Genomic DNA, 13,196 nt, shown 5'->3' on the forward strand with positions numbered 1-13,196 from the left:
CCCCGTCATGTTCCCTTCGCTTAGCCCTGTGACCTCACTCCTGTCTCTGTTTTATCTTTAGCTGTCCCCCATAATTATTTGGAAAACTGAACCTGTGGATCCTCCCCTTAGGCTGGAGGAGGTCCTTTAGCAATGAGCGGGCTTCCACTCGCCCACTTCCAGGATCTCAATAGGACCACTTTTCTGTAGCCATCTGTCCTGATCCTGTCACATGTTCTATACCAATGGTCCAGTCATGGGTATTATCTCACCAAGTTTCTGTAATGTCAGCTATGTTATATATGTTTTTATTTACTAAGACTATGAGTTCTTCCTGCTTGTTCCCCATACTTCTCGCATTAGTATATAGGCATCTAAGATACTGATTTGATTCTCCCCCCCCCCCAAGTTCTGTCTTGTCTCTCTTTTATTCCTGCTATTACAGCCCATGCTCCCCCCAAATTCTGTCCCTTCTCCTAGGTCTCCGTGTTTTTGACTTACCTGTGGGCTTTGGTCACCTGAACCTAGTTTAAAGCCCCTTTCATTAGGTTATCCAGTCCGTATCCAAATATGCTCTTCCCCTGCCTCAATAAGTGGACCCCATCTCTGCTCAGGAGTCTTTCTTCCTGGAACAGCATTCCATGGTCAAGGAAGTATAGTGTCATGTGATCTGGTAACATGCCTTTGCATGCCCTGCTGAGTCATAGCAGCCATTATCCATAGGCTGTCCAGAGCATTCTCAGGAAGGCTCACCAGGTGGGGGATAAGCTTCTCCTAAGGTCTATTGTTTCCATTAATGGCCCATTACCCTGAAAAGGCCCTTCACAACCAGCTATCTAGACTGGAAGCATTTTGCTAGTGTTGCCTGATCTTTAAATTGTGTATTAATTATATAGATTACTTAAGAATCCCCAGTTATCACTTTGAGGGTTGACAGGTTCTAGTCCCCAAATCAGGTACAGTATTATTTAAATTATTCTGTATTTGGGAACCCCGATGTGCACAGTTAGGACACTCACATTATAGGAACTCTTTAATATTGACAAATATAGATTATTAATACATTTAGCACAGTCACAAATATCCCAACTTAATAAAATAGATAGATACTACAGAATGTACATCTGCACTTTCATATACTCCCACCATCCCATTTAAAACAACCTGAAGTGTTAGCCATTATCTTCCTCATCATCATCACCTTCCCCATCATCACCAGTGGCCATCATTCTGGCATCTCCCACGGACTACATCTCCTTCTCCCACTGCCCCTAGGATGGGATGCCACTTTTATAATATGTTACGCTAAGGCCATTATGTTTGATCCATCTTCAATAGGGGATTTTTCCCCTTTTCCTTGTTTGTATTTCTTTATCTTACTACTGTTGGAGTGTCTTTTTCCTGTAGGTTACTATACTAATGATCTCAATTTATTATCATATATGTCAATTCATTACCATGGCCCTTTTTTGGTTAGGTATCTGTCATAAATATAAGGGGAAGGGTAACCACCTTTCTGTATACAGAGCTATAACATCCCTCCTGGCCAGAGGCAAAATCCTTTCACCTGTAAAGGGCTAAGAAGCTAAGGTAACCTCGCTGGTACCCAACCCAAAATGACCAATGAGGGGACAAGATACTTTCAGATCTGGATGGGGGGAAAAAGCCTTTTGTCTGTCTGTGTGTATACCTTTGCCGTGAACAGATCAAGGATGCAAGCCCTCCAACTCCTGTAAAGTTAGTAAGTAATCTAACTAGAAAATGCGTTAGGTTTTCTTTGTTTTGGCTTGTAAATTCGCTGTGCTGGAGGGAATGTGTATTCCTGTTTTTGTGTCTTTTTGTAATTTAAGGTTTTGCCTAGAGTGGTTCTCTATGTTTTTTATCTGACTGCCTGTGAGATTATCTTCCATTCTAATTTTCCAGAGTGTTTCTTTTATCTTTGTTTTGTTCTTCTAACAAATTTCTGTTTTTTTAAGAATCTGATTGGGTTTTTAGGATCCTAAGAAACCCAAGCTGGTCTGTGCTCAACTTGTTTATTCTCAAGCCTCCCAAGGAAAGGGAGTGTAAGGGTTTGGGGGGATTGCAGCATACCCTAGTCCAAGGGCAAAGATTTTGTGCCTTTGGGAAGTTTTTAACCTAAGCTGATAGAAATAAGCTTAGGGGGTCTTTCATGCGAGTCCCCACATCTGTACCCCAGAGTTCAGAGTGGGGAAGGAACCCTGACAGTATCACATTTGTTATTTCTGTCCTAACCGGTTATTTCATGTTTTTTTCCAAGTTGTGATGTACCTGTTAAGTTTAAAATTGTATGGACTTGGGAAAGCCTCTAGGCCAACCTGCTTTAATACATCATTTGTGGACTTCATGCTTTAGCTCATCACCATTTATCTAGGTGAAAGGTCCCAAACATATGTGAGCCACCTTTGCTATCTGGATGAAAGGTCCCAGACGTTTGTATGCTAACTTTGCCTTAGCTCAACATACAGGATGTGGCCTGTAAGTCCCTTGTGTTACAGCCAAATTACTTTAATATAAACCTATTATAACCTATTATAATAAAACAAATAATTAAAATCATAAGGCAAAAAGAAATCCATAAGAAAAGATATATAGGCAAGCAAGCAGGTTAGCCCTATAAGCCACACTAGTGGGTGTCACCCAGACATTACTACATTTGAATACAGCCACATAGTCAATATTCTTGACTTCTGATACAAAAATGATACATGCACAAAAATAGGATTATTATATTCTGCAAATCATAACATTTTTATAGATACCTCACAAGACACATTTTATACAAGATGCATTATAACTATATGATAATCATATAATGATACAATTATCATGAATATTGGGGGCAGACTTAGAACTGCCTCCTCACCTGCCCTGGAATCTGGATGGCACATATAAAATGGTCAGGTTCTTCGGAAAGAGACTTGCTTTTCCCATGGGGTGGATTGAGGTCTCAGGCGAGGAGGTGTGACATGGCTGGGGAGGCTCCGGCTAGCCAAGGGCTTCTCCAACCAGAGGGTGTATAAGGAAACTCAGGGCTCCAGCCGTAGATGATGAAGAGGCTCTGGGTTCTCCAGGATGTGGGAGCTCGGTGCTCCAGCCATAGGCCATGTTGGGAAACATTAGGAAAGGGATAGATAAGACAGAAGACATATCTGACATATCACATATAAGACAAATCACATTGCCTCTATATAAATCCATGGTATGTCCACATCTTGAATACTGTGTGCAGATGTGGTTGCCCCCTCTGAAAAAGATCTATTAGGAATGGGAAAAGGTCAGCACAAATCATGGAATACCATGGTTGGAAGGGACCTCAGGAGGTCATCTGCTCCAACCCCCTGCTCAAAGCAGGACCAAGCCCCAATTTTTGCCCCAGATACCAAATGGTCCCCTCAAGGATTGAACTCACAACCCTGGGTTTAGCAGGCTAATGGTCAAACCACTGAGCTATCCCTCCCCCCCCCCCATGATTAGGGGTATGCAACAGCTCCCACATGAGAAAGATTGGGACTTCACTTTTTAGGGGTGAGTTTTCATAGCAAACAGATAATTTTTCTCTGAAAGGTCAGGTGCCATGATGCTGCCCAGCTGCAGCTGCCTGGATCTCCAAGAGAAATTGGAGGCTTTTCATCTGCCTCTGCCTCGTAACATAAATGAAGGTTGCACTGACAGAGTCTATGGCTGCATTCTAGGTATGCAAAGGTCAAAATCTCCTGACCAGTCTATGGCTGGGGTATATTGCCCATCAGCTCTCTGTGCACCCCCTAAATCCTGTGCAATGACCCTTAAGGAGATCCAGTGAGTGGTGGCTATTGTGACAGACCCTGGTAGCTCATCTCTGATGAACCTATGCTATGAGAGAGCTGGGGAGCTTCCAGGAGCATTTGAGGAGGCACAGAGATTGTGGGTGTGTAGGTCTTGCTCACAGTGGATCACTGAGATCTGTGTATAACTTCAGGGACCCCTGGATCCTGGGGCCCTGTGTTATGCCTCAGGGAGAAGGGAAGGGACGACCCCTCCTGGAATGATCTGAGGGAAATTTCCAGGTAGGGAGCATGGTAGAATCTCCCCACCCTGGCCTGCACCCTATGTTTGTAATGCAGGAATGGGGCCTGCTGGGGAGAAATCTGGTCCTATATTATTATTATTATTATTATTATTACAGTGAGATCACATTTGTGACAGCATCATCGTTACCACTCGGCTGCACCCCAGGTAGCCCTGTGACTAATCAGGATGAAACGAACAGTGATGACAAGCCCAGATTCCAGGAATAGAGCCTGCAGCAGGGCTTGTGCTACAGTCCACTTGGGCAGCATCACTGAGCATCCCCTGTGATTTGGCCCCCTGCAGTTTGCCATCAGTTGTGTGAGACGTTAAAGCTGGAGCACACGAGGCCAAGTAGCTGAGGTTCCCTGATGGCCAAGTGGCCCCCCAGGGGCTGTGCGAACATGCTTCATAAAGGCAGTTGCCTTCTTATCAGAACAGATACTGCCTGCTGCCTGTGCGACCTCTCTGATGACGCCTTGTCCTTCAGGGTGAAGACCTCTGGTGCCAGCAGCTCCACGCCGAGCAGGAACTGGGTACGTTGGCAGGTTTCACAATCTTTACAATGCGAAGTGAAGGGGAAAGGCTGAAAGCTGTTTAAATTTAAAGATGTTCTGTGTCACCGCAGTGAACTCAGCCGGGCTGTCAGAGTGATTCAGTAACGGGGCTGGAGGGCAGGCAGCACTAGATAGCTTGGGAAGCCCCCCCTCCCCTGCATGTGCCCAAGTTGCTCAGTGCGTTATTCAAGCTACACAGAAACCTGAGCTTGGGGTGTTAAAACCCTGATGCCTTGAATCGGGATTTCTGAAGGGGTTCCAGTTACAGAGGCATCATGTCAAGGTTCTTTCCCCACTCTGAACTCTAGGGTAGAGATGTGGGGACCTGCATGAAAGACCCCCTACTCTTATTCTTACCAGCTTAGGTTAAAAACTTCCCCAAGGTACAAACTTTGCCTTGTCTTTGAACCCTATGCTTCCACCACCAAGCGGTTTAAACAAAGAACAGGGAAAGAGCCCACTTGGAGACATCTTCCCCCAAAATATCCCCCCAAGCCCAACAACCCCTTTCCTGGGGAAGGCTTGATAAGAATCCTTACCAATTGGTACAGGTGAACACAGATCCAAACCCTTGGGTCTTAAGAACAACGAAAAATCAATCAGGTTCTTAACAGAAGAATTTTAATTAAAGAAAAGGTAAAAGAATCACCTCTGTAAAATCATGATGGTAAATACCTTACAGGGTAATTAGATTCAAAACATGGAGAATCCCTCTAGGCAAAACCTTAAGTTACAAAACGACACAAAACAGGAATATCCATTCCATCCAGCACAGCTTATTTTACCAGTCATTAAACAAAAGGAAATCGAATGCATTTCTAGCTCGATGGCTTACTAACTTAACAGAAGTTGGAAGGCTGCATTCCTGATCTGTTCCTGACAAAAGCATCACACAGACAGACAAACGAAAGCCTTTTTCCCCATCCAGATTTTAAAGTATCTTGTCCCCTCATTGGTCATTTTGGGTCAGGTGCCAGCGAGGTTACCTTAGCTTCTTAACCCTTTACAGGTGAAAGGATTTTGCCTCTGGCCAGGAGGGATTTTATAGCATTCTATGCAGAAAGGGGGTTACCCTTCCCTTTATTTTTATGACATGCCATTGTCAGGTCTTGTAGCCTGCCCTCTCATGGGGTGGAATTCTGCGATCCTCCCACCCTCAGACTGGGCCCTGGGCTACAACACACTGCAGGCTGACTGTGTTTGCCAAACAGGTCTGAGTGGGTTTGGCACCTGTGGCTCTTCCCTCTGGAAGGCTGTGAGTAGTGGTGAGATGAGTGACCGCCAGACTTTTTGAACCAAAATACTGTTTAATCTGAACATTAGGAATAAAGTGTAACTTGGGAGAATGATAGTTTTCAAACAACAGTCTTACCTCAAGCCCTCCCATAGTGATGGGATCCCAGGCAGGCTGAGTCTGATAGGCTCTTCCCACATTGTAGCTCTGGTGTGATCCCTCAACCTCTCTGAATTGCTGACTGAGAGATGGCTTTTCTTGAGCTGCTGTTTCCCATCCTGCTCGTTTTCCTGCCACCTGCCATTAAACTAAGATGAGCCATATTGGTTTCATGAATATAGCCATCATATAAATATCCTAATAGCTAACCCAATATAGATATACAGCAAACATCCCCAGAACTGGGTTTTACATACACATTCATTATGGCAGCTCAGCTCCATGTCTGTCACAATGCCGGTCATGGGTGCTACATATTTTATGAATACAGGACATAGACAGTCAAAGAGCGAGTGAGAGAGAACAACAGACTACTTTCATGTGGGAAATGAAGTTCCATTTCCATGTATACTCATGCATTTGACTTTCAAATCCACTTCCTGAAAACCCTCATCATGCCTGAATAACAGCTGCTGGGGTTACTATGTACTAGAAAGTGAGATCTCAGGGAATGTATATTTTACATACTGATCCCAATGCCTGTTACCACCCCGGATAGAGGCTACAGACTGACAGAACATCACCTGTGGAGAACCAGTCAGCTATTAATCCAGGGACAGAGGAGCTACTAGACTTCTGTTTGCTGACAAGCGACTGATTGAGGGCTGAGACACTGATCTTTACAGGTTCTGAAGAAATCCAGGTGACAGACGCTACATTTTAAATCCCACTCTAACCTGAAAAATCACCTCTGAAAAAAGATCAGAGGGAAAAGAATGGGTTGACATGTGTGTGCTAAAGTAAATATTATGCCAAATCTTTTCATTGTAAGACAAATATTACAAACCAAACTTTCAGGACATGCATGTATATCGAAAGCCAGCAGCAGAGTTGTTGGACTCTCTACAGGAAGAAACAGCGGTAACTTTCTTTCTTAATGGGTTTTTCTTTAGAAAGCATTTCAGAAATACTCCAAATACTGTTTACAATGGGTTTGTGCTATTAACTCTTTGTTCAGTGAACCCAGAAGCTGTTTCTAATGCTTATACTCAGGGTCATGAATGCAATCCCCCTGCAACTCTCTGGAGTGGAGAAAATAAAAAAGATATTAATGAGACAATTAAATGCATTTATAAATAGCTTCAAAGCAGGGGGGGAAATATAATGACCGTTTTCACCATGCACAGCCCATGTGTTAGAACACTTCATGATACAATGGACCACACTCAGAAGTGGAGGGCCAGAAAAGGTGTCTCTGGGAAGGTCACAACTGTAAAATTACACAGTGTTCAAGTAGCCTATGGAACTACCAGTCTCAACGTATCAATGGTGCCAAGACCTTAGCAAGATTCAAAGGGGACTGGAAATTCATATGGCTAACCATAAAATCCAATTACAGTTGGGAGGATTTTTTAAAAAATAGTCTTGGAGGGGCTCTAACCTTTCTGATTTACACCACAAAATATGGCCAATGAGTAGCTGTCGTGGGGGCATTTTCCCTGGGAGCAGGTTATCTCATAGGTGCATATTGGAGGACTTCTTCCACCTTCCTCTGATGAATCTGGAACTGGCCACTGGATACTGTGCTAGATGGACTGCAGGTCTGATCCAGTCTGGCAGTACCTATCTTTCTTTCAGTGGTGTAAATCCAAGACAATGTTTTTCCTCATCTTCATTGAGCTCCTGGGAGTCTCTAGACCTCCATTGAGAACAGAAAGATGTCTCATTAAATATCATTAAATATCATCCTGTTCTTTTTCCTTTCAGGAAGAAAAGTTCAAAACTCCTCTGACCTGCCCAGTCCATTATGTCAGCTGTCAATGACACCAAATCAAATTCTGCAGTGTTCCTTCTCACTGGAACACCTGGGCAGGAAGATGTCCATCCCTGGATCTCTATCCCCTTTTGCTTAATGTATGCCATTTCGATAGTAGGAAATTCAGTCATTCTGTTCATTATAAAAACAGATCCAAACCTCCATGAACCCATGTACATTTTCCTTTCCATGTTGGCAATCACAGACCTTGGCTTATTGATAGCCACCATACCAACGATACTGGGCATATTCTTGTTTAACTCTAGGGACATCAGCCTTGATGCGTGTTTTGCCCAGCTCTTCTTCATCCACTCCCTTCAGTGCATGGAATCCTCTGTGCTTTTGTTGATGTCATTTGACCGCTTCATTGCAATCTGTAACCCACTGAGATATACTTCCATCTTAACTCCGCAGAGAGTAGCAAAGATGGGACTGGTGTTTGTGCTAAGATCAGTGGCCGTAGTATTCCCACTCCCCTTTCTCCTTAAACGATACCAATACTGTGGAGCCAATGTCCTCTCCCATTCCTATTGTCTGCACCAGGACGTCATGAAAATGGCTTGTTCGGATATCACAGTGAATAACATCTATGGCTTGTCTGCTGCAATCTCAACGATGGGTTTGGACTCGCTGCTCATCTTCCTCTCTTATGTGATGATCATCAAAACGGTGCTGAGCGTCGCATCCCCCATGGAGTGCCTTACGGCCCTGAACACCTGTGTCTCCCACCTCTGTGCCGTCCTGCTCTTCTATATACCAGAGATTGGTCTGGCTCTGATACACAGATTCGGGAATAGCTCTTCTCACTTGCTTCAGATTCTCCTGGGCTATGTCTACCGGCTGGTTCCTCCCCTGATTCATCCAATTGTGTACAGTGTGAAAAGTAAACATCTTCGTGCGAGAATAATCAGAGTGTTCATCAAGTGAAGGGTCAGTTAATCAGCTGGCTCCCTCACTGGTGACACGGGGGATGAAAAACATGGGCCACAGCCACCCATTCCATCCTGAATTCTCTTCCCCCAAGGCCCCTCACTCTGTTCTATCTCTTCTCGCAAGTTCCCACCCCCTGCTTCTGCTTTTTATCTGAGCCTCTGTCCCCGCTCCAGGCTGGAAGCCAGAGCCAGGCCTTGGTAAGAGCTTTCCAAGCAACCAGTGCCACTGTGGGGAGTCCCAGACCCTCCATCTGCCCTGGACAGGTAACTTGAAGGCCCGAGAGAAACCACCAGCCTGTGTTCCTGACCCCAGGATATATAATCCAGGTAAGTTGGAGAGTCAGGGGCTCACCACAGAGGCCTGGGTTCCCTGGGTAGCTCTTACCACAGCCCAGCTCTGGCCTGGCCTGGGGACAGAGTTTGGGGAAGTGGAGGAGCATGGAGTAGGGCTTAGTGGGAAATGATGGGTCAAGGGGGGCTTCCCAAAAGAATGTAAATTGGGGCAGTTCTCTCTATATATATCAAGACCAAAGCATGTCTAATTTAGCTTGTTGTGAAAAGTGAGATAGATGAGTGTAGACGTGTGACATCTGCCTTTTATTTTAAAACCATTTTCTCATGGATCCATTGTCTCTGGCATGTTGTGCACCTTTCATTGTAAGCAGCTACCACAGTCACAGATCTGCTTTTGCTCTTATTCCAACAGATTATAGGCTCATTCATGAACCAAAAAAACCCTCAAATGAAAAAAAAAAGAAACTGAAACTGATTCAATTGAAGCCTCGCCCCTGCATATATCAGTATATATATTTATGTGGTGGGGGGAGCATGAACTTTGACAGACACAAAGAAGGGGGTATGTTCAAATCAATTAGATAACAACTGATCCAATCTGACATCCTGTAGAGCACAAGCCGCAGAATTTAACCCAGTTGCCCTCGTATTGAGCTCAGTGACTTGTGCTTGACTATCGCATCACTTGTGCTCATCTAAAGTGTATCTTCCAGGAAGGCATCCAGTCTTGGTCTGGAGGTATCAGGAGAATCCACCACTTTCCTTGGCTCTTTTTTCCACTGGTTAAGTACCCTCACTGTTAAAAATGTTTTCCTCATTTCCAAATTTAATTTGTCTGGCTTCAATTTTCACCCATTGAGTCTTGTTATACCTTTCGCTGCTAGATTAAAGAGCCCATTTGTGGCTGATATTTTATCCCTGTGAAAGTGCTTGTATACTGTCTTCAAGTCACGTCCCAGTCTTCCCTACTTCTACTCTCTATGCCCCTTTTTATACAGCTGAAGGTAAACTGGAAATGACAGAGGAGAAAGACATCCTGGGAGCTCATGTGGAATTGTTTGTCTGCTATGACCCTCTTATGGGCCCTGGCCAATGGATTTGTCCCTCAGTAGATTCAGGAGAAAGCATAACTCAGTGTAATCATCTGGAAAAGGAAATGATCTTGGGTTCCTGTTTAATGATGTCATCGAAGCTTAATTCCCTGAGTTTCTGGTCATCTCAGTATGCTTAACCGGCAGCTTCACCCTGCTCAGCCATTAATCCCAGAGAGAAAGGATGGATCAGGGGTTAAAGTGTTATCCTGGGTATCAGAAAAACTGGCTTCAGTTCCAGGCTCTTCCACAGATTCCTTCTGTGACCTTGGGCAATACAATTTGTCCCTCTATGCCTTAGCAATGTGTGTTTTAATAGAGCTCTGTGTAAAGGTATACATCTTGGAAGAAGGGATGCTGGCCATCCTTACCTGATGAGGGACCCAATGCTGGGAAACAGTGACACTGAAAAAGACTTGAGGGTCATTGTGGATAATGAGCGGAACATGACCTCCGAGTGCAACACGATGGCTGAAAAAGCTTGTGCAATCTGGGATGTACAACTAGGGGACTGTCAAGTAGAAGTAAAGAGGTTATTTTACCTCTGTATTTGGCACTGGTGCCACCCCTGTTCATAGAATCATAGAATATCAGGGTTGGAAGGGACCTCAGGAGGTCATCTAGTCCGACCCCCTGCTCAAAACAGGACCAATCCCTAACTAAATCATCCGAGCCAGGGCTTTGTCAAGTCTGATCTTAAAAACCTCAAAGGAAAGAGATTCCACCACCTCCCTAGGTAACCCATTCCAGTGTTTCACCACCCTCCTAGTGAAAAGGATTTTCCTAATATCCAACCTAAACCTCCCCCACTGCAACTTGAGACCGTTACTCCTTGTTCTGTCATCTGCTACCACTGAGAACAGTCCAGACCCTTCCCCTTTGGAACCCCCTTTCAGGTAGTTGAAAGCAGCTATCAAATCCCCCCTCATTCTTCTCTTCCACAGATTAAACAATCCCAGTTTCCTCAACCTCTCCTCATAAGTCATGTGTTCCAGACCCCTAATCATTTTTGTTGCCCTTTGCTGGACTTTTTCCAATTTCTCCACTTCCTTCTCGTAGTGTGGGGCCCAAAACTGGACACAGTACTCCAGATGAAGCCTCATCAATGTTGAATAGAGGGGAATGATCAGGTCCCTCGATCTGCTGGCAATGCCCCTACTTATACATCCCAAAATGCCATTGGACTTTTTGGCAACAAGGGCACACTGTTGACTCATATCCAGCTTTTCGTCCACTGTAACCCCTAGATCCATTTCTGCAGAACTGCTGCCAAGCCAGTCAGTCCCTAGTCTGTAGTGGTGCATTGGATTCTTCCATCCTAAGTGCAGGACTCTACACTTGTTCTTGTTGAACCTCATCAGATTTCTTTTGGCCCAAACCTCTAATTTGTTTAGGTCCCTCTGTATCCTATCCCTACCCTCAAGCGTATCTACCACTCCTCCCAGTTTAGTGTCATCTGCAAACTTGTGAGGGTGCAATCCATGCTATCTTCCAGATCATTAATGAAGATATTGAACAAAACCGGACCCAGGACAACCCTTAGGGCACTCCGCATGATACCAGCTGCCAACTAAATATGGAGCCATTGATCACTACCCATTGAGCCCGACAATCTAGCCAGCTTTCTATTCACCTTATAGTCCATTCATTCAACCCATACTTCTTTAACTTGCTGGCATGAATACTGTGGGAGACCGTGTCAAAACCTTTGTTAACGTCAAGGAACAACATGTCCACTGCTTTCCCCTCATCCACAGAGCCAGTTATCTCATTATAGAAGGCAATTAGATTAGTCAGGCATGACTTGCTCTTGGTGAATCTATGCTGACTGTTCCTGATCACTTTCCTCTCCTCTAAGTGCTTCAGAATTGATTCCTTGAGGATGTGCACCATGATTTTTCCAGGGACTGAGGTGAGGCTGACTGGCCTGTAGTTCCCAGGATCCTCCTTCTTCCCTTTTTTAAAGATGGGCACTACAATAGCCTTTTTCCAGCTGGAATATTGTTTCCAGTTCTGGTGATTACAGTTCAGGAAGGAAGTTTATTCTTTGGAAAGGGGTCAGAGAAGAGACACAAGAATTATTACAATATTAGAAAACTTGCCTTATAGTGATAAACTCAATGAGTGCAATATATTTAGCTTATTGAAGAGAAGGTTAAAGGTGACTTGATCACAGCCTGTAAGTACTTGCCTGGGGAACAAATATCTAACAATTGCCTCTTCAATCTATCAGAGAATGTTATAACAGGATCCAATGTCTGAAAGCTGAAGCTAGACACATTAAGACTGGAACTAAGGTATAATTCTTTTCACAGTGAGGATATTTACCATGTGTCAAGGTTCCTTCCCCACTCTGAACTCTAGGGTAGAGATGTGGGGACCTGCATGAAAGACCCCCTAAGCTTATTCTTATCAGTTTAGGTTAAAAACTTCCCCAAAATACAAACTTTGCCTTGTCCTTGAACCATATGCTGCCACCACCAAGCGCGTTAAACAAAGAACAGGGGAAGAGCCCACTTGGAGACGTCTTCCCCCAAAATATCCCCCCAAGCCCTACACCCACTTTCCTGGGGAGGCATGATAATAATCCTCACCAATTTGTACAGGTGAACACAGACCCAAATCCTTGGATCTTAAGAACAATGATAAAGCAATCAGGTTCTTAAAAAATAATTTTAATTAAAGAAAAAGTAAAAGAATCACCTCTGTAAGATCAGGATGGTAAATATCTTACAGGGTTATCAGATTCAAAATATAGAGAATCCCTCTTGGCAAACCTTAAGTTACAAAAAGACACAAAGACAGGACTATACATTCCATCCAGCACAGCTTATTTTACCAGCCATTAAACAAAAGGAAATCTAATGCATTTCTAGCTCGATTATTTACTAATTTAACAGGAGTTGGAAGGCTGCATTCCTGATCTGTTCCTGGCAAAAGCATCACACAAATAGATCCTTTGTCCCACCCCCGTCCAGATTTGAAAGTATCTTGTCCCCTCATTGGCCGTTTTGGGTCAGGTGCCAGTGAGGTTACCTTCGCTTCTTATCCTTTTACAGGTGAAAG

At 44.2% G+C, this 13,196-nt stretch overlaps 1 protein-coding gene across 1 annotated transcript; it reads left to right on the forward strand.

The window, feature by feature from the left end:
- Positions 1 to 7,804: 7,804 nt before the first annotated feature.
- On the forward strand, positions 7,805 to 8,740 carry LOC140915675 (olfactory receptor 51G2-like). Its single transcript, XM_073355794.1, has one exon. The coding sequence runs from the start codon at positions 7,805 to 7,807 to the stop codon at positions 8,738 to 8,740; it is 936 nt and encodes a 311-aa protein (XP_073211895.1).
- Positions 8,741 to 13,196: the final 4,456 nt, after the last annotated feature.

This window comes from Lepidochelys kempii, chromosome 1 (assembly GCF_965140265.1).
Source record: "Lepidochelys kempii isolate rLepKem1 chromosome 1, rLepKem1.hap2, whole genome shotgun sequence".
NCBI classification, from domain to species: Eukaryota; Metazoa; Chordata; order Testudines; family Cheloniidae; genus Lepidochelys; species Lepidochelys kempii.